The sequence below is a fragment of the Myotis myotis genome, unplaced genomic scaffold (genome assembly GCF_014108235.1).
Source record: "Myotis myotis isolate mMyoMyo1 unplaced genomic scaffold, mMyoMyo1.p scaffold_m19_p_3, whole genome shotgun sequence".
In the NCBI taxonomy this organism is placed as follows: domain Eukaryota; kingdom Metazoa; phylum Chordata; class Mammalia; order Chiroptera; family Vespertilionidae; genus Myotis; species Myotis myotis.
This window is the reverse complement of record NW_023416335.1, coordinates 86,516,641-86,539,317: the sequence shown is the minus strand read 5'-3', so window position 1 is coordinate 86,539,317 and position 22,677 is coordinate 86,516,641. Positions and strand designations below refer to the sequence as shown.

General features: G+C 40.6%; 2 protein-coding genes across 5 annotated transcripts in view; one reads left to right on the top strand and one right to left on the bottom strand.

Annotated features, from left to right (window-relative positions):
• The window catches only part of SETDB2 (SET domain bifurcated histone lysine methyltransferase 2), a 67,220-nt gene extending 51,511 nt beyond the window's left edge, over window positions 1-15,709 (bottom strand). For 2 of the 4 annotated variants that reach the window (XM_036299203.1, XM_036299206.1), the window contains exons 1-2: window positions 15,196-15,708; window positions 5,364-5,723 (exon numbers count right to left, since the gene is read on the bottom strand). In XM_036299203.1, coding sequence (XP_036155096.1) covers window positions 5,364-5,379 — 16 coding nt within the window. In that variant the 5' untranslated portion in view covers window positions 5,380-5,723; window positions 15,196-15,708. Of the gene's footprint in view, window positions 1-5,363; window positions 5,724-15,195 lie in introns of all 4 variants that reach the window. The other 2 variants (XM_036299205.1, XM_036299204.1) reach the window with 2 other exon arrangements.
• Window positions 15,710-15,951: 242 nt separating this feature from the next.
• The window catches only part of CAB39L (calcium binding protein 39 like), a 148,737-nt gene continuing 142,011 nt past the window's right edge, over window positions 15,952-22,677 (top strand). The window contains exon 1 of the mRNA XM_036299215.1: window positions 15,952-15,966. The gene's annotated coding sequence lies outside the window, so the exon portion shown is untranslated. The remainder of the gene's footprint in view (window positions 15,967-22,677) is intronic.

The following is a 22,677-nucleotide window of genomic DNA, read 5'->3' as shown; positions in this document are numbered from 1 at the left end:
AATAATTGCACTTCAGAAAGGTCGCTTGAGAAGCTATGATGATTAATGAAAGCCCAGTAAGTTTACAAAAAGCCACAGTTTCCTTAATAAAAATTAAATCTAGAACCTATAAGTTTGGCCATGGAGTGAGACTCTTCATAAGAAGCTTAGGCCTCAGAGTTCTAACCCTTACTGGCAAAGTCACCTTACCAATAAAAGACGTCTGGCTAATTGGGACTGCCTCCACAGAAGCCTCAAGAGGGGTGCTGTTTCTGTGTTAACATTTTGCCCTGATGTGTACTACCCAAGACTGCCCAGCTTTAATTCCCATTGGTACAACTCAGACAATGCTTCAACATTTAAAACAATGTGAGGACAAAAGGGATGAGAAATGATGCTGTAGAAGCATGCAGGAGCCATAACATGGAGGGCCTTGTGTACAATGCTAAGCAACTTCATTTTTATACAGAAGGCTACAGAGAGCCACTCAAGAGGTTTAAGCATCTTATAATGTGATTAGATTTGTTTCTTATAACACTCATGTGGCAGAGAAAAGAGGGAAGAGTCAAGAATGATTTCTAAGTTTCTGACTCAGGCAACCATATGTATACTAATGGTATGCATTGAGATAGGGAATCAAGGTAGAGGCACACATCAGAAATTCAAATAGGGCGAGTAAAATGGATACACAGGCTTCAGAGTAAGATCTGCTCCATATATACAAACTTTGGAGTCAATATCATACAACTGCTTGCTGAAGCACAGAGTAGATGATTAAGAAGAATGTATAGGGAATGAGAAGAGGATCTTCTGTAGAACATCAACATGTAAGGGATGAGTACAAGAAAAGGAATCATGGAGACTGAGGAGCAAGGAGATGAAAGAACAGGAGTGATTAACAGTCTGTGCTTTGGAATTCAGATGTATGTGGGTTTGAATCCCAGCACAGCCACTTAATTAGATGTGTGACTACATCTATAAAATGGGAATAATAGCATCTACCTCAGAGTTGATGTACACAGATAAACACATGACAGCAAGAAATTACTGTATATAATTTAACAGGGAATACAGTCTTAGACAAAAGAAATTAATCTTTAAATGTGGAATTTTAGAAATCATTCACTAAGTGGAGAAAATATTTTCTGAAGCAGGGCGTTCTCAGAATCCTTAAAATCATTAAGTTTTTACTGAAAGATAACCAACAAAAATCATTGCTTTTAGGCAAAACTATTTGTAAAAGCACTTAACTGATTATTGTTACCATGTTTCTTTTCATGGATAGGACTCAAAACTTCATATTAGGGATTTATCTCTATTGAGGTGGACATTTAAAAGAAGGGTTTTGAAGGGTATTTACAAAGAGCTTTCTGTAGCATAATAATCCTCTGGCTTGAGAAAAAAAGCAGTGCTGCTGAAAGACAGCAATCAGGACTTACATGAATTTTTGTTTTTCAGTGACTATCATTTAAAGCTGTTAGAAATGGCAATACATGATACCAAATTATTCTGACAGGAAGCATGTACAACAAATTACTTAAAAAATGAACAGGGCAGCGCTAGTCGGTCTGCTCACTGGTTAGAGCATTGGCCCGAAGACTGAAGGGTCTTGGGTTCAAAACCGAGGGCACACACCTCGGTTGCAGGCTCAATCCTGGATGAGGCACATGCAGAAGGCAACCAATCGATGTGTCTCTCTCTGTTTCTTCCCCTTCCTTCCACTCTCTCTATAAATCAATAGAAAAATATCCTTGGGTGAGGATTAACAAAAACAAAACAAAACAAAGTGAACAGGGTAAATGCTTAGTCTTGGAATAGATTAATAAAGAGGACACTGACAATATAAGAAAATAAAGCCAATCAGAAAATACGGAAACTATTTGCTTGCAGAATAAATAAATGTAACTAAGCAATTCATATTTATTTGTTCTAGGTTTTTAATATATTGATCCTATGATATCCTTATTATCTCAAACTGCTAAGTTTATTTCTCATATTTCAATGGCTCTTGCTCCTCACTCTTCTTGATCATTTTTCTTCATCTTCTTACTGCGAAAAATTTAACCACAGTAATATTAAGTAAGAAAAGAGGTAACCAACCTCTCTGATAAATGAGATTAAGAGATTCAGTTAATAACTTTTTTGAACAGAGACTAAATGAGTATCATACGAAGAAACATCTGACTGACTTCCATTTCAACGGCAGACTGTATGGTTACTACAATGTAAACAATTTTAGTCTCTTGCTCCTTATTTGTGCATTGTATGCATGCTGAGGGTTATCATCTAAAACAAATATTTCAGTATATTTCGCTAGAAGACAGTTACAAGGAATACAGGAGCAGGTACTTGAATTGAAAATCAAATTAGTATACTAACATTGCTGCTACTTGCCTCCAGAAATGAAGGCTGGTATGGCTCAGTTGGTTGAGCATTGTCCCAAGTACCGAGAGGTCGCTGATCGATGGTCAGGGCACATGCCCAGGTTTTGGTCAGTGACATGCGAAGGCAACAGATCTCTCTCTCTCTCTCTCTCTCTCTCTCTCTCTCTCTCTCTCTCTCTCTCTCTCTCTCCCTCCCTCCCTTGCTCTCTCTAAAATCAATAAAAATATATTTTAAAAAAACATATCCACAATTATCAAAAGGCTATTTTTATTAAAATATTCTTCCTTTTTCCAATTTCTTGTCTGTGTGAAGCTTCATTTTCTTTACACATTTTAGCCAAAGCGATATATTTGAATAGACTGAATGCAATAGATATGAGAATCTCTCTTCTAGTAAGCCATCTATTAAAAATTTATAAAAGTGAAAAACAATGGTTTCACTAATTTTTGTTTTTAAAATGCTTATTTTTCACAAAAATATAATTCATGTTAACATGCTTATTATTTTTAAATGAGCCAATTAACTTTTTAATTTTAATCCTCATCCAAAGATATGTTTTTTAAATTGAGTTTAGAAAGAGAGGAAGGGAGAAAGAGAAACATTGATGTGACAGAAACATAAATCGTTTGTCATCTATACGTGCCCTAACCTGGGATCGAACCTGAAACTTAGGTATGTGCCCTGACTTAGAATTGAACCCACAACCTTTTTGGTATATGGGACAATGTTCCAACCAACTGAGCCACCTGGGAAGAACTAAATTAACATTTTGAAACATCTCGGTTTCAATTTCTAATACAGTAAATATGAACACGTATTATTCACATAAACAAAAGCTGTTTAGGGTTTTAAATACTTTTAAGAGTATACAGTAGTCCTGAGAGCAAAAGAAAGTTTAAGAACTACTGTGCTAGATAATGGCCCAGTGAAATCATACTATATATTCTACATAAAAATTCATATGTAAAGGGCATTAAAACAATTCTATATAACACTGTAGTAGTACATAAATGACACTATGCATTTGTCAAAACCCAAAGAACTTTAAAGCACAAAGAGTAAACTTGAATGTATGCAAATTTTAAAATATCATTTAAGAGGTTAGGGATCCCTGAAAGGAATGTATGTAGACTGTGACAAGAGAATCTAATTGTATTAAAAATGTATAGACAATTTCCCTGAAGAGCTGGGTGGAAAAGGTATTGACCTAAATAACTGGAAATAAGTGAAGTCTAAGAGTAACAGTAACTGTGCACAGCACTGCTGTTTCCCACCTGGGAATAAATTTACATTTCTGATACTACTATACATACTAGTATACAGGCATACCTTGTTTTCTTGTGCTATGCTTTATTGTACTTCACAGATGTTGCATTTTATACAAATCAAAGGCAAGACCCTCCACCAGCAAAAATATTACAATTTGCTTTGATATTTTTTTGTGGCGGTCTGGAACCCAATCCCCAATATCTACAAAGTATGCCTGTCTACTGAAATTGAGCAATTACGTAAATGGATCAGATGGTCAGAGCCACATTTCTCAATGTTGGAATGGAAGTTTACAGATAAGCAAGGAGTAGGCTAGAATGATCCACATAGTAATGGATTAGAGTTGGACAAATCAATACAGTCACATTTAGCTTAATATAGACTCACATGGTTACATATAGAAACACATATAGATATGTACATACATATCTTTCCATGCTCTGTCACTGAGAGGGCCTAAACCAATGGAACTCCAGTACAAAGAGCATACCTATTGACCATATCTGGGTTTCTAATACAATTTTCCAATGAAAGGAAACAAAGCATATTCAAGAAATGGCTGATTCTAGGACTGGGACAGGAAATATATGTGAGCCTGGAGCATCTTCTAATACCATAAAATAAAGAAGTACTAAAAAACAAACAAAGTGAAACAAAACCCACCTACATTAATGGGAGTATGTTAAGGGGACACAGAGCCAACTGAAAAGAGCTCCCAATGGCAAATCCTGGGACAATTTAAGTAACAAAATAAAGCAATACTAGATTATAACCCAAAGTATAAAATAAGTATCCATTAATATATAAATAAATGACTGAATAAATACAAAGGTGGGGGAAAGGAGACAAATCTCCCATATAGAACAATTCCAAATAATTAATGTAAATATTCTGTTCTGAAAGAAGAGGAGCATAAAATCCCCATGGATTAAATGTGGGCTGCACATAGTGACTATCCTGTCAAAGAGTACAGTAAGGAAAGGGAGATTTTTTTAAAAAGTCATTTACAGTAGAGAAATAACACTGTCAGCCAGGTGATCAAGCTCAGTATCAATAAGTGAGAAATCATGTTGATAAATATACCCTTGATATGATATGGTAAAATGGCGCTTTACATCCCACAACCTTCTAACCCTACTCACATGAGGAAAAAAAGCAGTCAACAATTCCAATAGAGGAGCATCCTAAAAAATACCTGGATACAAAATCAAAACCAAAGGAAGTCTGAGGAATGTCACATCTAAGAGGATCCTAAGAAGATATGACAAGATAATGTAATGTGGTATCCTGGATGGGATCATGGAACAGAAAAAGACGTCAGGCAAAAACTAAGGAAATAGGAATAAACCATGGACTTTAGTTCATAATAATGTGTCACTTCTGGTTCATTAATTGTAACAAATGTACCAGCCAAATGTAAGACATTAATCATAGGCAAAACTGGCTGCAGGAATATGGGACTCTCTGTACTATCCTCTCAATTTTTCTGTAAATCCAAATGTTTTCTAAAAAACAAATATTTTTTAAAGTAACTTAAAGTGCTGACTTAGCATTATAAATACATAATTATAAAGAGAGCTAAAAATGTTGGCTAGGTCATAATAAACCCTTAATTCCTCCGAATTTAGAACAGGCAATTGCAATTAAACACCTTGAAAATTCCACAATTCAGCTTCATTAAGTAATCTACATACTTTTAAACAAAGTTTAACAATGGTTTTTCAACCTACCATTTTTTTCTCCCATCTTTTGGCGTCGTTTATAAAGATAAAACTCTTCAAAATTAATTTTATCAAAGGATTGAATCACTTTGATTGGAGAATGTAACTGGAATCCAACTGTAGTCTCTATGAAATTTGCAGTCCTCAGAGAAAATACATCATTGTGGCATTCTAAACCCAGAATTCTTTGATACTTGAATGTTCAAATAGAAATTTTGGTTGAAGAAACTTTCAGAAATGACTAGTCCAACATAATGACATGTCCACGAATCTTCAATCAAATATTTATAGTTGTATCAGATCACTGACAATACCTTTATAAAAATAAAAATCAACTCCATCTTTTGGTTCATAAATGCATAAAACATTCTGTAAAGAAAACAATAAAAAAGTTGCATGTTTGTAAAGAATAAAATATGTAAGAAGAGAATGTCATATACTAATAGCTCTATCTTTTAAAACACCATGAACTATTATGAAAACACTATTAACCAGAAAAGTGTATAAAATATCAAAATTACGAAAATTACAGAGAAATTCAGAATTGCCAGTATCTAATATATTTTTAATTGACATAAACTATCCCCACTTTATAAATTTTGATACTTCATAAAAACTTTTAGGATGGATATAATAATGCTAACTACCCTCCTAGGGTTGCAGTGAGAATAAAACTTAATTACTTAGAATAGTCCCTGAAACATACAAAGGACAAAATAAATGCTAGCAATAATGATTGCTTTTTCAGTAAATATATTTTAAAAACAAAATTTGGATTTTAGTATATATAATTTTTTATAATCTTTCATTGAAAACATATTATACACTTTCCCCTAGTCGTTAATATTTTTCTACAATATGACTTTTAAGTGACTATATAATGAATGTGCTTTGGTCAGTAATACATATATTAAAATACACTAAAAAAATTTAATAACTAAAATTTAATAAGTTATTAATTAGTACTATAAATAAACCTCTATATTGAACATTTAGATTGTTTCTATTTTTTCAGTAATAATTAATGCTGGAATCTGCTTTATGCATATCTATGTTTATTTCCTTAAGATATGCAGCTAGAGGTGGAACTAAGAGTCAAAAAGATATCAATAATTTTCAACCTCAAGATGTTAGTCAACATATGATAAATTCTTCTCCCAATCCCAAATGCAGAGAAATATTAAAATATTTTTAAAAATTTAAAAAGATGTAATCATGCTGAGAACAAAAAGGGAATTCTCGATGGACCAAGTCTGTGAGACCTCTCTGGGAAAAGAAAACAGAAGAGAAGCTGTAGAGATAATGCCAACTACTATCATAACATAGTAAAAGGAAGAGCAAAATCTCTCAGAGGAGATCAGGACACAACCAAGAGTCATTAAACATCTGAGGAAAGCTACATGATGACAGAGACTTAACAAGCCCACAAACGGATGGACTTAAATTCAAGAGAATAGAGCATCCTGAAAATAATTTAAAAACAAATGTTATTGTTTTTAATATCCTCAAAGAGCACAAGAAGGAAACCTCAAGAAGTGAGGATATTTTTCCCACTGATTTTAGAGAGAGTAGAAAAGAGGGTGGTAGAGGGAGGGTGAAGAGAGAAAGAGAAATATTGATGTGTCCCTGTCACATCAATTGGTTGCCTTCCAAACATGCCCTGCCTGACTCGGAGCAGGGATGGGATCTGCAACCCAGGTAAGTGCCCCTGACTAGGAACAGAACCCACAACCCTCCTGGTGCCACCCCAACCCTCTAACCACTGAACCATGCTGGCCAGGGCCAAATACATACAACTTTTAAAATACCCAATTAGATTTCTTGAATGTAAAAACAGTTGTTGAATAAACTCAACAGATGACTGAATAATAGCACAGACTCAGATGAAGAGCCATTTAGTAAGCTGGAAGATTGACTTAAGCAAAGCACTCAAAACACAGAGCAAATAAACAATAAGTGGAGGAATAAAATAGGGATAATGAAGAGGCAATAAAGACCAAGAATTTCTCAGAACTGTAAAACACGCAAGCCCACTAAGGGCTCCTTGAGTACCAATCAGGATAAAATTTTGAATGTACACTGCTAAACAAACTGTGGATAAACTTCAGAATATCAAGAATAAAAACATGCCCCGCCGGCGTGCTCAGTGGTTGATTCCCAGGTCAAGGCACATGCCTGGGTTGCAGGCTCAATCTCCAGAAGGGGGCATGCAGGAGGCAGCCGATTGCTGGGAGCCAGTCCATCCTTGCTGTTTCAAGGGACCTGGCATATATGGCATACTGTTCTTAATATGTTTGCTCACCTTCTTGGCACTATGTGTTTTAACCAAGGTCACCTCTCTGAGAAAGGTTGTTTCCCCAGGTAGGGATTTTCCCCTGAAGTTAGGGAGGGAATAAAACCCCTCAACTAAGTGCCAGGCGGGTAATTAATCACTTTAACTATGAACAATCATGCTTAAGCTACATAATCTTTACTCCCTGGAATGGAGATAAGAAACGCCCTAACCTTTGGACTAGAGATTGATAGGATTGGAATCAACTGGTATAAATACAGATGTAACAAGACAAGATACAGAACCTAGACACAGAACCTACACAGAAACTAGAGACAGAAGAACTTCGCTGGAGAGAACATGGCAAAAGATCCTGGACAGAAACTGGCAACAGAACCTAGAGACAGAACCTAGTGAGAGAACATGGCAAAAGATCCTGGACAGAAACTGGCCACAGAACCTAGAGACAGAACCTAGTGAGAGAACCTGGCTGAAGAACCTAGAGACAGAACCTGGCTACAGAACCTGGCTAGAACATGGCAAGAGAACCTGACTAGAACCTGGTGACTGAACCTGGCTAGAGAACCTGGACAGAACCTGGCTGGAGAACCTAGCGAGGGAACATGGCTACAGAACCTGGCTGGAGAACCTGGAGAACCTGGCTGGAGAACCTAGCAAGAGAACATGGACACAGAACCTGGCTGGAGATCCTGAACAGAACTTGGCTGGAGATCCTGGCTAGAGATCCTGGCTAGGCTGCTGATCAACTGAACGCTGTCTCCGTGTCATTCCTTCTTCGCTGACTCCGTCCACACCTTTGGGGACCCCTGGACCTGCTGGGGCTGGACCCCAGCAGCCGATCAATGATTCTCTCTCATCATTTTAAAAATAAATAAATAAATAAATAAACAAACAAACAAACAAACAAAACAGGTATAACTAAGAAAACTTAGAGCTAACCTCAATTTAAAAAGAGAAATAAAAAAATAAGAAATAAAAGATATAAAGAGAAGCATGGTAAATAAGCTGACAAGGAAAAGTCCAAATATGTTAATAATCAAGTGAATGTGTTAACCTTACTATTAAAAAGGCAGACTCTCAGATTGGATCCAAGCATGACCTAGCTATGGTATTTTTATTTTTATTATTTTTAAAAAAATACTTTTATTGATTTCAGAGAGGAAGGGAGAGGGAGAGATAGAAATGATGAGAGAGAATCAGCTGCCTTCTGCTTGCCCCCTACGAGAGATCGAGCCTCCAACCTAGGCATGTGCCCTGACCAGGTATCGAACCTGACCTCCTGATTCATAGATCGACACTGGTAGATGCTCAATGACTGAGCGACACTGGCTGGGCAAGCTATGGTATTTTCAAATAAAGAGACCCACTTAAATCATACAAAATATCACTGAAAGGTTGAATGGAGGGAATGTGAAAAAAAGACATACCAGCAAAAATAAAAAAACACATCAAACAAAATAGTATTTAATATGAAACAAAAGAGACAAGGAAATATTTTACACTGACAGAACAATTCACCATGACTATGTAATTGAAATTGATTTAATACAAAGTAAGCTCAAGAAGTAAAAATCCCAATTAAGGAATAACTATAAAAAAGAAATTTTAAAAGAATAACTGAAGATCTTAGCAGAGCTGCATGCCACACATCCTCACCTCTCATTCCCAGCATACTATGTCCATAAAGTTTCCTAGATGAATTCCATACAACTTTCAAGGAACATATAATTTTTATAGTATACAAAAATTCCAGAGCAGGAAAAATAGGGGAAGCCATCAAACTTTTTTTTAGATTAGTACTAGTATAACCTTGACATGTAAAAAAAGAAACTCAAGGCCAAAATCACTTATGGACATAGAAGCAAAAACAGTAAGTAAAAGCATGCATCAGTAGACTAAAGTATGTCATTCGTGTAGGGTTCATCCCAGGAATACCCAGAAAGTTCAACATTGGAAAGTTTCTAAATGTAAATTTTTATATTAACAGATAAATGGAGGAAAACTCATCTCAGATGCAGAAAAACAAAATTTAAAAATTCAATGAAAATTGACAACTATTGAAGGGAAGAAGGCAAACTGTTAGCGAACTAATAATAAAAAAGAACTCTTTAATCTGATAAAGACGATTCTACTAAAATCTTGCATACTCAATAATGAAACTTCAGAGGCATTTTCACTAAAGTCGGGCACAGGATGAGGATACTTGCCACAGCTGCCCTTATTCAGCATTGTACTGAAAGTCTTAGAAAAAGGCAGTAAAATAAAAAGAAACCTAAAAAAGCTTGTAAAGAAGAAAAAAAATCTGCAAATAAACAAAAACAAAATAAAGTTAAAAGCCAAGCAAAGGGTTGGGAGAAAATGTAACATATTTTCACAATAGTAACAAAAAAAGGATATAGCCATTAGACACTGAAAAAATTTTTAAAAATTATACAGGATACACAGCATCCAGGACACATAAAGAACTCCTTCAATCATTAAGAAAAAGATGACTAAATATAAAATGGGTACTCTATTAAAGAAATCATATAAATTTACATAAGTTGTAAGTCAATAAACATGAGTAGATACTGCAACCTTATTAATAATCAGAGAATGAGATCTTTAACAAACAAGTAAAATTTTATCCATCAGATGGGCAAAAAGTAAGATAATATCTCGTGTTGGTCTAGATCAGTGATTTTCAACCTTTTACATCTCATGGCACACAAACTAATTACTAAACTTCTGCTCCACACCAAAACATACATTTTTTGCCAATCTGACAAAAAACAAAAAACAGGTATAATTTTGATTCATTCGCAAAAGATGGCTATTGTTGTATTGGTTGTTGTCATTTTTTTATTTGTCTATCTAGGGGAAAAGAGGTCAGTGCCCCTGATTAAAAGGTATTTCATATTTTAAAAATTCTTGCAGCACACGAATTGAAAATTGCTGGTCTAGATTATAAGGAAACTGAATTCTAAAAACCTACTTATGAGATGTGTAAATTAGTAGAAATATTTTGAAGACAAATTTGGCAAGACCTATTAATATTAAAAATGTTCATAATTTAAAACCAAGCAATTCCACTTTTAGGTATATATCTGGAGAAATACCACATGTACACAAGAAAATACATACTAGGGTTTTTCTGCAGCATTATCAGGTGAAAAATTGGAAACAACCTAAAGTTCATCAAAAGGAGAATGACAGCCCTAGCTGGTTTGGCTCAGTGGATAGGGTGTCAACCTGCAGACTGAAAGGTCCCAGGTTTGATTCCGGCCAAGGGCACGTGTTCGGGTTGTGGGCTCGATCCCCAGTAGGGGGCGTGCAGGAGGCAGCCGATCAATGATTCTCTCTCATCATTGATGTTTCTATCTCTCTCTCCCTCTCCCTTCCTCTCTGAAATCAATAAAGAAATATATTTTTTTTAAAAAGGAGAATGACAAATAAAATGTGCTATACAGTAACACATAAAACAAAATAGATTTTAATATGGAAACCAATAATAAGAGAAAAAGATAAATAATTTACATTAACAAAACAGAAAACCAAGATGGTGGCATAGGTAAACACTGGAGATTGCTGCCTTGCAAAACCACTTCAAAAATACAACTAAAAGATGGAACGGACATCACCCAGAACCACAGGAAGGCTGGCTGAGGGGAAATTCTACAACTAGAAGGAAAGAGAAAAGCATACCAAGACTCAGAGGAGGCGCGGGGTGGAAGTAAAATACAAAGGTGCGGAGGTACGTGTGGAGCGGGCTGGCGGCTGAGGGCGCGGTTGCCTGTTTCAATCAGGAGGGAGTCTCAAGCTCTGAGCTCCAGTTCCGGGAGAGTCTCTGGGGTCCCAGACTCATACGGGAGAAGTGGGACTGTCTGGCATCGGTAGGAACTTGAGGGCAGCTTTCTCTCCAAGGTACTTGCAGCGGTTGCTGGGACACTGAGAGGCAGAGCCTCTGGGGATGGGACTGAGAGCAGCCATAACTGCTCGCTCCACCAGCCCTGTTGATCCCCTGGGACCTGCCCCGCCCAAGCCCTGCACAGAGGCATTTGCCCGATAGCCTCAGGCAAAGGCCAGATTAGCACCTCCCTAGAGGACAGAAATTCTCCCACTGCAGACACAGCTGATTCTCACTGCCAGTTGGCATGGAGGTCAAATCCCCCCAAGTATTACCTACAACAATCAAGGCTTAACTACAATAAGACTGCGCACAAAGACCACTTGGGGGTGCACCAAGAAAGCATAAAAAAATGCGGAGACAAAGAAACAGGACACAAATGTCAGAAATGGAGGATATAGAGCTCAAAACCACACTTTTAAGGTCTCTCAAGAACTGTCTAGAAGCCGCCGATAAATTTAGTAAGGCCCTTGAAAAGACTGGTCAGACTGCCGATAAATACAGTGAGATCCTCAAGAAATCTAATGAGACCCTCGATGTTGTGATAAAGGACCAACTAGAAATTAAGCATACACTGACTTAAATAAAGAATATTATACAGACTCCCGACAGCAGACCAGAGGAGCGCAAGAATCAAGTCAAAGATTTGAAATGCGAAGAAGCAAAAAACACCCAACCAGAAAAGCAAAATGAAAAAAGAATCCGAAAATACGAAGATAGTGTAAGGAACCTCTGGGAAAGCTTCAAGCGTACCAACATCCGAATTATAGCGGTGCCAGAAGATGAGAGAGAGCAAGATACTGAAAACCTATTTGAAGAAATAATGACAGAAAACTTCCCCTACCTGGTGAAAGAATTAGACTTACAAGTCCAGGAAGTGCAGAGAACCCCAAACAAAAGGAATCCAAAGAGGACCACACCAAGACACATCATAATTAAAATGCCAAGAGCAAAAGACAAAGAGAGAATCTTAAAAGCAGCAAGAGAAAGAAACTCAGTTACCTACAAGGGAATACCCATACGACTATCAGCTGATTTCTCAACAGAAACTTTGCAGGCCAGAAGGGAGTGGCAAGAAATATTCAAAGTGATGAATACCAAGAACCTACAACCAAGGTTACTTTATCCAGCAAAGCTATCATTCAGAATTGAAGGTCAGATAAAGAGCTTCACAGATAAGAAAAAGCTAAAGGAGTTCATCACCACCAAACCAGTATTATATGAAATGCTGAAAGGTATCCTTTAAGAAGAGGAAGAAGAAGAAAAAGGTAAAGATACAAATTATGAACAACAAATACGCATCTATCAACAAGTGAATCTAAGAATCAAGTGAATAAATAATCTGATGAACAGAATGAACTGGTGATTATAATAGAATCAGGGACATAGAAAGGGAATGGACTGACTATTCTTGGGGGGGAAAGGGGTGTGGGGGATGCGGGTAGAGACTGGACAAAAATCGTGCACCTATGGATGAGGACAGTGGGTGGGGATTGAGGGTGGAAGGTGGGGCGGGAACTGGGAGGAGGGGAGTTATGGGGGGAAAAAAGAGGAACAAATGTAATAATCTGAACAATAAAGATTTAATTAAAAAAAAAAAGAAAGAATCCAAAAAGGTGATCTAGGGTTTTTCACCACACTCCTGGCGAAAAAAACGAAGGTCTGCTGCTGGAGGGCTAAGAAATGTAATATCCTGCCCTAGCTGGTTTGGCTCAGTGGATAATGCCTTGGCCTGCCGATGGCAGGGTCTGAGTTCAATTGTGACCAAGGGCATGTACCTAGGTTGCAGGCTCCTCCGTGGCCGGGGCCCAGGTGAGAGCTCATGCAGCAGGCAACCAATCAAAGTGTTCCTCTCACTTCGATGTTTCTCTGTCTTTCCCTTTCTCTTCCACATTCTCTAAAAATCAATGGAAACATATCCTCAGGTGAGGATTAAAAAAATAATAAAGAAATTATTTTTATATGAAAGACACATCTTGAAAAAAAACAACAACAAACAAAAAAAAACAACAGAAGAAAAAAACAATTATTATACACTGGAACACTAAAAGAAATGAGCTATACATAACATAATGCGCTACAAATAACATTTATACACTGCAAAAACATTGTCAAGTGAAGAGTTATAGAATTCCATAGTATACTATTTCCTTTTTTAAAAATTATAAATGCATACATGCACCTATTGAGACTATGTTAAGTATGAAAAAAAGGACTTGAAGGCTCTGCACCAGTCTTTGCTGGAGGGGGGTGGAGGCGGGCGGGAATTCAGGGACTGTAGATTGTTCTCTTTATCCATCTGTAAAGTTCTAATTTTGTAAAAGAAAATGTAGTGTACTTAATTTAAAAAGTATATAGTTTTGAAAAGGGACTGTCCATTTTAAAGCTTTCTGCAGCATATTGCCAAACTGCTTTCTAGAAAGGTCCTACCAATTTATACGTCCACCTACAGCATATAAGCACACTCGGTAATAGGTTCTTTTTAAAAAGCTCTCACCAGTGTTCATAACTTCTAAAAATTTAAAAATAACTGAACTTATGCCCAGCCTGTGTGGCTCAGTGGTTGAGCATCGACTTCTGAAACAGGTCACAGTTTGATTCCTAGTCAGGGTACATGCCTGGGTTTTGGGCTTGATCCCAGTGGGGGGTGTGCAGGAAGCAGCCAATCAATGATTCTCATCATTGATATTTCTATGTCTCTCTCCCTTTCCCTTCCTCTGAACTAAAAATTAAAAAAAATCAATAAAGATTTTAAAAAATAACTGAACTTTCAAAGGTAACACATGTTTAGTAGAGAAAATTTGCAAAACATAGTAAAGCATAAAGAGAAAACTTTAGTGTGGCTGGTGTTGTTCAGTGGTTAGAGCCCCGACCCATGAACCAGGTCATGGTTAGATTCCAGGTTGGCAAATGCCTAGGTTTCCGCAGCGTGCAGGAAGCCTTGAATGGATGATTCTCTCTCATCCTTGATGTTTTTATCTCTCCCTTCCTCTCTCTGAAATCAATAAAAACATATTTTCTTAAAAAAGAAAATTTAAATCATTCACAGTTTCACCATCCAGAGACAACCAGTGTTAATATTTTGGAGTATAAGAGGGATTTTAAAATTTGTTGATATATTTCTGCTTTTCGCTTTTCCATTTTGGCAGAAAAGTAGTTCCACTTCAATTTACGGTTCCTTCTTTTTAAAAATAGGGTCTTATGAAACTGTGACCATTTCCTGTGTTCCTTGTTTTAATTATATAACACAAATTAACAAAACCTGTGTATAAGTCATGTATCAGGCACACTACTTCCCTTGTTTTTATTCTGCATAACAATCAGATAGATTAGCATGTCGGTTTTTCTAGTGAAAGTGGCAGAAACAAAATAAAAGGAACCAGGTGGTATGGTTTCAGAGTTCGCTTTTTTTTTTTTTATTCCATCTACCGCCTCAGTTACCCCTTTCCTTAGCCTCATTCATCAAAACATACAGAACTTACTGCAGGTTTCCACAAGCCGAAGAGCACCGTTAATCCCAACTGTTCCTTATTTTCATCACTCACTGATTAACTACTTACTCACTGGGTTGTGGTTAATGAGTCAGGTGCTCCTACGATCGGATCTTAACCGCGTGAAACTGGATAAATGATTTTACTTACTTAGGGCTTGTGTAGTCTTACCTGTGAAATGGGTCAGTGGTTAAACGTTCAAGTTCTGCTTCTGGGTTTTTACACTGCAGTCCATTTCCTGCAGCCCTTTTACAGCCTCGGGTCCTGGCTGCTTAGGAATCACCTCACATGAAGGTGTAAACCGCAAGATCTAGACTGAAATGGGGTTGGGGACTTGGTGCGTCCCAACTCCCCGCTCCGGCCCGGGACAGGACGGCACGTGGGTGAAGGAAGGGAGGTGGCAAGGGCTCCCCGGCGTTCCGTTCCCAGGTCCTGGGCCACAGGACCCGTCAGTGAGCCACCCCCGGCCGTGCCTCGCCTACACGGGCGCCACTGCGTTTTCCTTGCCGCCCGCCAGACCTGAAGGCAGCACTCCGCACGCGAGGCTGGGTTCACCGCAGGTCGGGACCCTCTCCGACTCCACTCCACCAAGATCGCACGGCCCCAGGTGCCCCCTGGCCGGGAAGTACTTCACCATTTACTAGCTCGCACCGCGGCCGGAGGAAGGACCGCCCCTCCGGGAACATCTGGCCTACCACACGCGAACCTGAAGGGGAGGAGTCGGACACCTCCCGGTCCGCGGCCCTGTGCTCGCACCGCGCACTGCGGCCACGCCTCCGACAGCCGCGCGCGAGCCGCCGGCAACGCGGAGGCGCCGAAGCGCCGCCGGCCCATTTGCTGACGGCGCTCTCGCGTGGTCTCGCGCTCTCTCGCTGGGCCAATGGGGATACCCGCAGTCGAGAGGCCGGCTTCACAGGCGTGGTGGCGCAGCTGTTTCCTCCGGTAGGTGCTTGGCTGCCATCTTGTGTGTGGCTGAGTCTGGGCTTCGCGGCGCTTGAAAACGTAGTTAGCGGCTTAAGGTGTAGAGGGGTCCTGAGGGAGCTGTGGAGGACGGGGCGGGGGTGTGGGTGCGAGGGCACAGAGCCGGCGCCTTCTCACTTCCCTGGAAGGGAAAAGTCTTCTTGGCCCGGTTCTCGGCCCTGGCTAGAGCGGTGAACGGTAGTGGTGGCTTTGGTTGGCTCGTCTTTGCGAGGGCTTGGTGGGACCCGTGATGCCTCAAAATCGAGTCCTGGAATTCCAGGACGCTGTTCCAATCATGTTTGCCTCGGAGATTCCGGCCCTCCACCTTACTCACAAAGGAGGTTGGCTGGTGGACTATCTGGTACGGAAAGGAACAGGGCTGGTAGGTAGTGAAAGGGGGCGAGAGGGAGCGCCTCGCCGTTATGCTCAGGTTGGAAAGAGACGTCTTCGTTTCCCGCTTTGGCGAAGGAGCGGCCGCCGAGGTGTGTGCTCTTCCCCGCAGTTATCCTTGGACTGAGGCCAGCACTTGGTCCCAGGGGGCGTCAGGTCCTGCGTTCGGGCAGTTTTGTTCATTAGTGTGCAGCCGGCACTCCGGCAGCGGTCTTTTTTAAACGCCGGAAGGTGCTGGTCTTTGTGGAATCTGTGGGAGTGCAGGCGGAATTTGGTCAGATCTTGGTTTCCCTGGTGACGATCGGGAGGGTGAGCCGTGTTTGGGGCGGCCTGGCCGCGGCGCCGTGGGCCTGGGCGGCTTTCCTGCGGGAACGCAGCCTAATGGCTGGGCTCTTTTTCGGTTGGAAGGAAGGACACAAGAAGTACCTCTTTTCCCCCCCCCTCTTTTTATTCTTTATCAAAGTAGGAAACACGCGTTGTCTAATTTGACGGGGAAATTTTATCAGATTTGAGAACCTAGCCGATAAAAGGCTGCGATTCTGTGATTACCTTTAGCAGTTTTGACATGCATGAGAAGAAAGCAAAGCTATTCTATTCACCTTACTGCCTTGAGTTTAGTTTTCAATTGTTCAAGGTTAACTGGTGGCCCAACAGAGTCAACAGTACCGTGTGTTTTGTTGCAGGAATACCAAAGAAAACAGCAGTAAAATAATTAAATATTTTATTTTTAAAATTTGCTTTTTAATTCGAATTTTATAAAACATAAATTGCAAGGGTTCCGGGATGAATAATTTATATTTTTATTTTTTTACTTACTGATTTTACAGAACGGGAGGGAGGGAAACTGATTTGTTCCACCTATGCATTCATTCGTTGATTCTTTTTTTACTTTTATTATTTTATAAAATATATTTTTATTGATTTCAGAGAAGAAGGGAGAGGGAGAGAGGGGGAGAAACATCAGTGATGAAAGAGAATCATTAATTGGCTGCCTCCTGTATACCCCCCACTGGGGATCGACCCCTGCAATCCCGGGCATGTGCCCTTCACCAGAATCGAACCAGGAACCTTGAGTCCACAGGCTGACGCTCTATCCGCTGAGCCAAACCAGCTAGGGCTGTTGATTCTTTTTTTTAAATTTGATTTCAGAGAAAGGGGGAAAGGAGAAGGGAAACATCAATTTGTTGTTCCACTTATTTATGTATTCATTGGTTGATTCTTGTACGTGCCCTGACCAGGGATCAAACCCTCAACCTTGGCATATTGGACTGCTCTAACCAACTGACTTACCCTGCTAAGGCCTCAAGTATCAGTAATTTAGTGTTGAATTGAAGCCTAAGGTACGTTAGAAATCTGTTAACTTAAGAAAACATTCAAACTTGTAAAGAAATTTTGCGAGTTTATGTAAACCAAACTGTCGACAATTGTCAGGAAGCAGAATCTCAGTTAGGAGAATGCTCCAGAGAATGGCGATTTTTTACCTTGTTTTATACATTACAACCAAAAGAGGAGATGTAAGTGGTTTACATGACATCCATTGCTGATAGATTAGGGAAGTGGGAGAAAGCAAAGCAGGGATTGGATAAAAAGTAAAACGATAGACACATACTTCTTTTACATAGGTGGGTGCAGGATAGTTAACAGTCAACAATGAACTCAGTAACTGAGGGGATTTGTGGTCTCCGCACAGTGGTGCCTGTGCTGTGCTTTAGGGGTCCAGAAAAAAGGAAAATTACTTTGACATTCCGACTATATGTGTTGTAATGTACCCCGAGAATCACGGAAGGACGCCTCAAGAAGTCGAATTAAAGAGTCACATTTATTGCAATCCGGGACTATGAGGGGCCATTCCCCAAATCTCATAGTCACAAGATGGTCGCAGCTCCAGGGTTACATCGGCAGAAAATCACAAAGGTATTGATTACATCCCAGGGTTTGGAATGAGGAACCTGGCTCGAAAAAAGCAGTTTACAGAAGCAGAATTAAGCATGATAATTATAGTTTTGGGTCTTGGGGGTCACTGAATTGACAGAAATACATTATCTAGAGCCCTCAGGTAACCTGGGTTAAACTTAGGCATGTTATCTAAATTACAGTTTTGTGTCTAGAGCAGGGGTGGGCAAACTTTTTGACTCGAGGGCCACAATGGGTTCTTAAACTGGACCGGAGGGCCGGAACAAAAGCATGGATGGAGTGTTTGTGTGAACTAATATAAATTCAAAGTAAGCATCATTACATACAAGGGTACGGTCTTTTTTTTTTTTTTTTTTTTTTTTTTAGTTTTATTCATTTCAAATGGGCCGGATCCGGCTCGCGGGCCGTAGTTTGCCCACGGCTGGTCTAGAGCCCTCTGACCTTGGAATAATAACTGCTGTCCTTCCCAGGTGAAGGAAAAATGTGCTTTCTAAGACCAGTATGACCACAACCCATGGGATATTCACATTACAATCAATAAGGCATTTAATCAAATGGGATGATTTATATAATTCAGAAAATCAAAATAACCTGTCCATTGTTAAACAAAGCAAATAGGTACCATACTTCATATGTTATCATAGATGCAAAAAAGACAAAAGACTCAGTTAAAGTAAAGATTGACATTTGTCAGGGAAGATACCAGCCTAGGACATGACTAAACATGATAACTGCTTTTAGTTAAAGTTTTAAATTCAGACCTTAGGTCTTTGAGTTTGCAAGACCACCACACAGGCCTTTCCTGAGCTTGTCAGGTTAGCCTGTGGCCCCTTTTTATCCACAGATCAGTGGCTAAGAAACACAAGTTTCCTAGAAAACGTGACTTTTAGTTCATTTGAACTATATTTTTTGCTTCCAATTTGTACATATAAATATTAAGGATTAATTCATATCCTTTTTGTGAGGTCTGTTTATGAACTATAGAGAAATTTAGATAATGAAGATGAGCCCTAAGTGAAAATGCTCTATATGCCATTTTTTTTCTTGAAAGCATGCATGAATACCAAAATTATCAGTGTCATAGATCTCTTACTGCTTTTCTAGTTTCTTTTTAACACAAGTCAAAAATACTTCAACTTTAAAATTTACTATATTGTATAAGTATATTTTGTAATTTTAAGCAGATAAATAATCTCTATATATAAAAACCCAGGGGCCATTACGGCAGAATGACTGGTCACTATGACGTGCACTGACCACCAGGCGCTCAATGCAGGAGCTGCCCCCTGGTGGTCAGTGCGCTCCCACAGCGGGAGCGCCACTCAGCAAGAAGCCGGGCTCACTGCTGGCCAGCGCAGCTGCAGCAATGCTAAGGAGCAGCTAGCCAAGCAGTAAGGAGCAAGCAGGTGGGCAGTTAGGAGCGCGGGGTCCTGGATTGCAAGGGGGCGCAGGCCGGGCTGAGGGACCCTTCCCACCCTCGTGCATGAATTTCGTGCATTGGGCCTCTAATTTGAAAATAGGTATCTTCAAATTTTTCTTTCATTAATGTAGTGCTATAGACGTAATAACAATGGGATGATTCTTAGAAATTTTTAAAATACCACTTTTGCATGAACAATATTAAGTAACTTTAAGTAAAAGTGATTTAACTTAGATTGGTATGTTAGAGATTACTTTTCATAGCAATCTCATAATATATACAAGTTTAGATTCTTTTCCCAATATCAAGTGATGTACGCTGTGTAATTTTTAAAATTTTTTGATAACTTTTAAATGAATGTGCTATTTTGTGACAGAATATAGATTAAAATTTGTCTACCCCAGCCAGTGTGGCCCAGTGGTTGAGCACCAACCTATGAGGAAGTCAGGTTTCAGTTTCCAGTCAGGGCACATGCCCTGCTTGCAGGCCTGATTCCCCAGTGTGGGATCATTGATGTTTCTGTCTCTATCTCCCTCTCGTTTTCTCTCTGAAATCAAGAAAATAAATAAAATTTATCTAAATCAGCATAACAATAAAAACTGCTCTCAGAAAGTGTTCAGAATTCTAACATTTGATACTTTAAAAATCTCATTTAAAATGTGATAGGTTCCCTACCCCAGTAACTGAAAAGCCAAGTTGCAAATAATAATAATTCTTTTAAAAATCATTTTTGAAATCTAGAAATACCTTGTGCTTTGTAATGTAGGCAGACAGACATGAACAGAGCAAGAATGATGGGCCAGGTACAAAAGGTCACCAGGTGGGAAGCCCTAGGTGCCTAGGAAAGGACAATCCTAGGGTAGAATCTTGCTCCCAGGGTGAACTTTCCTCCCTTAGAATATCTCTTGTCCTGTAGTTTGGACCCCCCCTAACCTTTCCTCCCGAGAGATAACATCTAGGCCTCAGTTGTATTTCAGTTTCAGGGTCAGAAAAGTAAAAAAAAAACCAAACCAGCAATCCCATGTATGACCTCAGGACCAGCTGCATTGGATCATGACCCCCCTGCTCTGGTGCCAACCAATCAGTGGAGACTTAGACCCTGAAAGGACACACCCAGAAAGCTGCAGAATAGTCCATTGAGATCTTCCCTTGGGACCTCCCCTAAAATCTCCACCCTTAAAACCCTTAGGACAGAGGACCCAGTGAGCTCCCCTTCCAGGGAGCATACTCTTGCCTTTCCCTCTGCACTCCCCACCCCAGGCTCTTTACCAGTTTCCTCACTCCTAAGCTTCAAGGGCCCTTCTTTTGCCTCTATAACTTGTTTCCTAAGCCCATTTCTTCTAGGAATTACTTTTTCTACTTCTGTGATTAACCAAGTAAATATTCTCTTATAGTTTGGGTCTTGGCTCTGAATTCTTTCCTAGCTAGAATTCAAATACTGAGGTTGCTGAACCCATGTCTGGTCTGACCCCACTGATCTAACACCTGATGCCATTCCTGATGCCTACAACAGAGTTTTATATATATACTAGAGGCCCGATGCACAAAAATTTGTGCACTCGGCGGAGGGGGTCCCCTCAGCCTGGCCTGTGCCCTCTCGCAGTCTGGAACCCCTTGGGGGATGACCACCTGCAGTCTTAGGCCTGCTCCCCAGGGGATTGGGCCTAAGCTGGCAATCAGACATCCCTCTGGCAGCCCTCGGGGGATGTCCACTTGCCAGCGGGAGCAGGCCTAAGCTGCAGTCTGACATCCTTAGTGCTGCTGAGGAGGTGGGAGAGGCTCCCACCACCACCGCTGTACTTTCAGCCGTCAGCCTGGCTTGTGGCTGAGCAGAGCTCCCCCTGTGGGAGCGCACTGACCACCAGGGGCATCCCCTGCATTGAGTGTCTGCCCCCTGGTGGTCAGTGTGTGTCATAGTGACCAGTCATTCCCAGTCTTTCTGCTCTTAGGGTCAGTTTGCATATTACCCTTTTATTATATAGGATAGAGGCCTGGTGCATGGGCCAGCCTGGGTGAGGGGCTGATGGCTGTTTTGAGGCTGGCCACACCCCCTTTAGGGTGGGGGGGGGTCCCCACCTGGGTGTCTGGCCAGTCTGGGTGAGGGGCTGAGGGCCGTTTTCAGGCTGGCCAAGCCTCCCGGCAACAGAAGCTCCCAGCCTCTCCTTTTTTTCTTTTTTCTTTTTTTATTTTGGGATTTATTTACCTTCTATAATTGAAACTTTGTTGCCTTCAGTGGAGCTCAGAGACGGCCACAGCAGGTGGGAAGCTTGGCTTCCTCCATCACTGGAGCAACCAAGCCTCCTGTTCACTCCAGCTCCATGGCTGCTGGCTGCCATCTTGGTTGGGTTAATTTGCGTATCGTCGCTCTGATTGGTTGGTGGGTGTGGCTTAAGGCATAGTGAAGGTACAGTCAATTTGCATGTTTGCTTTTTATTAGATTAGAAAATTCGTGCACTAGGGGTAGGGGCCCCTCAGCCCAGCCGGCTCCCTCTCACAGTTCGGGAGCCCTCAGGTGATGTCCTACTGATGGTTTAGGCCCCCTCCTCCTGTCTGCTGCCATGGCCGGCAAAGGTGGCTACGAGGCCTGAGCCCCGAGCCTCACTGCCTGAGCCCCAGGCCTGGCAGCTTCCAGGGCTCAAGGCTGCCTGAGCCACAGTGGCTTCGAGGCCCCGGGGCTCAGGCAGCCTTGGGCTCAGGCAGCCTTGAGCCCCGGGGTCTCACAGCCACTGTGGCTTTGTCTGGATGGAGGTCTGGAAGGGTCTGTCCTAATTAGCATATTACACTTTTATTAATATACTAGGAGCCCAGCGCCATTTGAAATGGCGTGGCACTGCCCTGCCTTGACACAGGAACCTCTCCATGCAGAGCTCTAGCACACCTGGCCCAGCCCCCAAACCCTCTGACCTTCTCTGGCGGCGTCAAGTCCTGCCCTCAGTCCCTCCTGTCTCCTAGGGCTGGTCCCGCCTTCT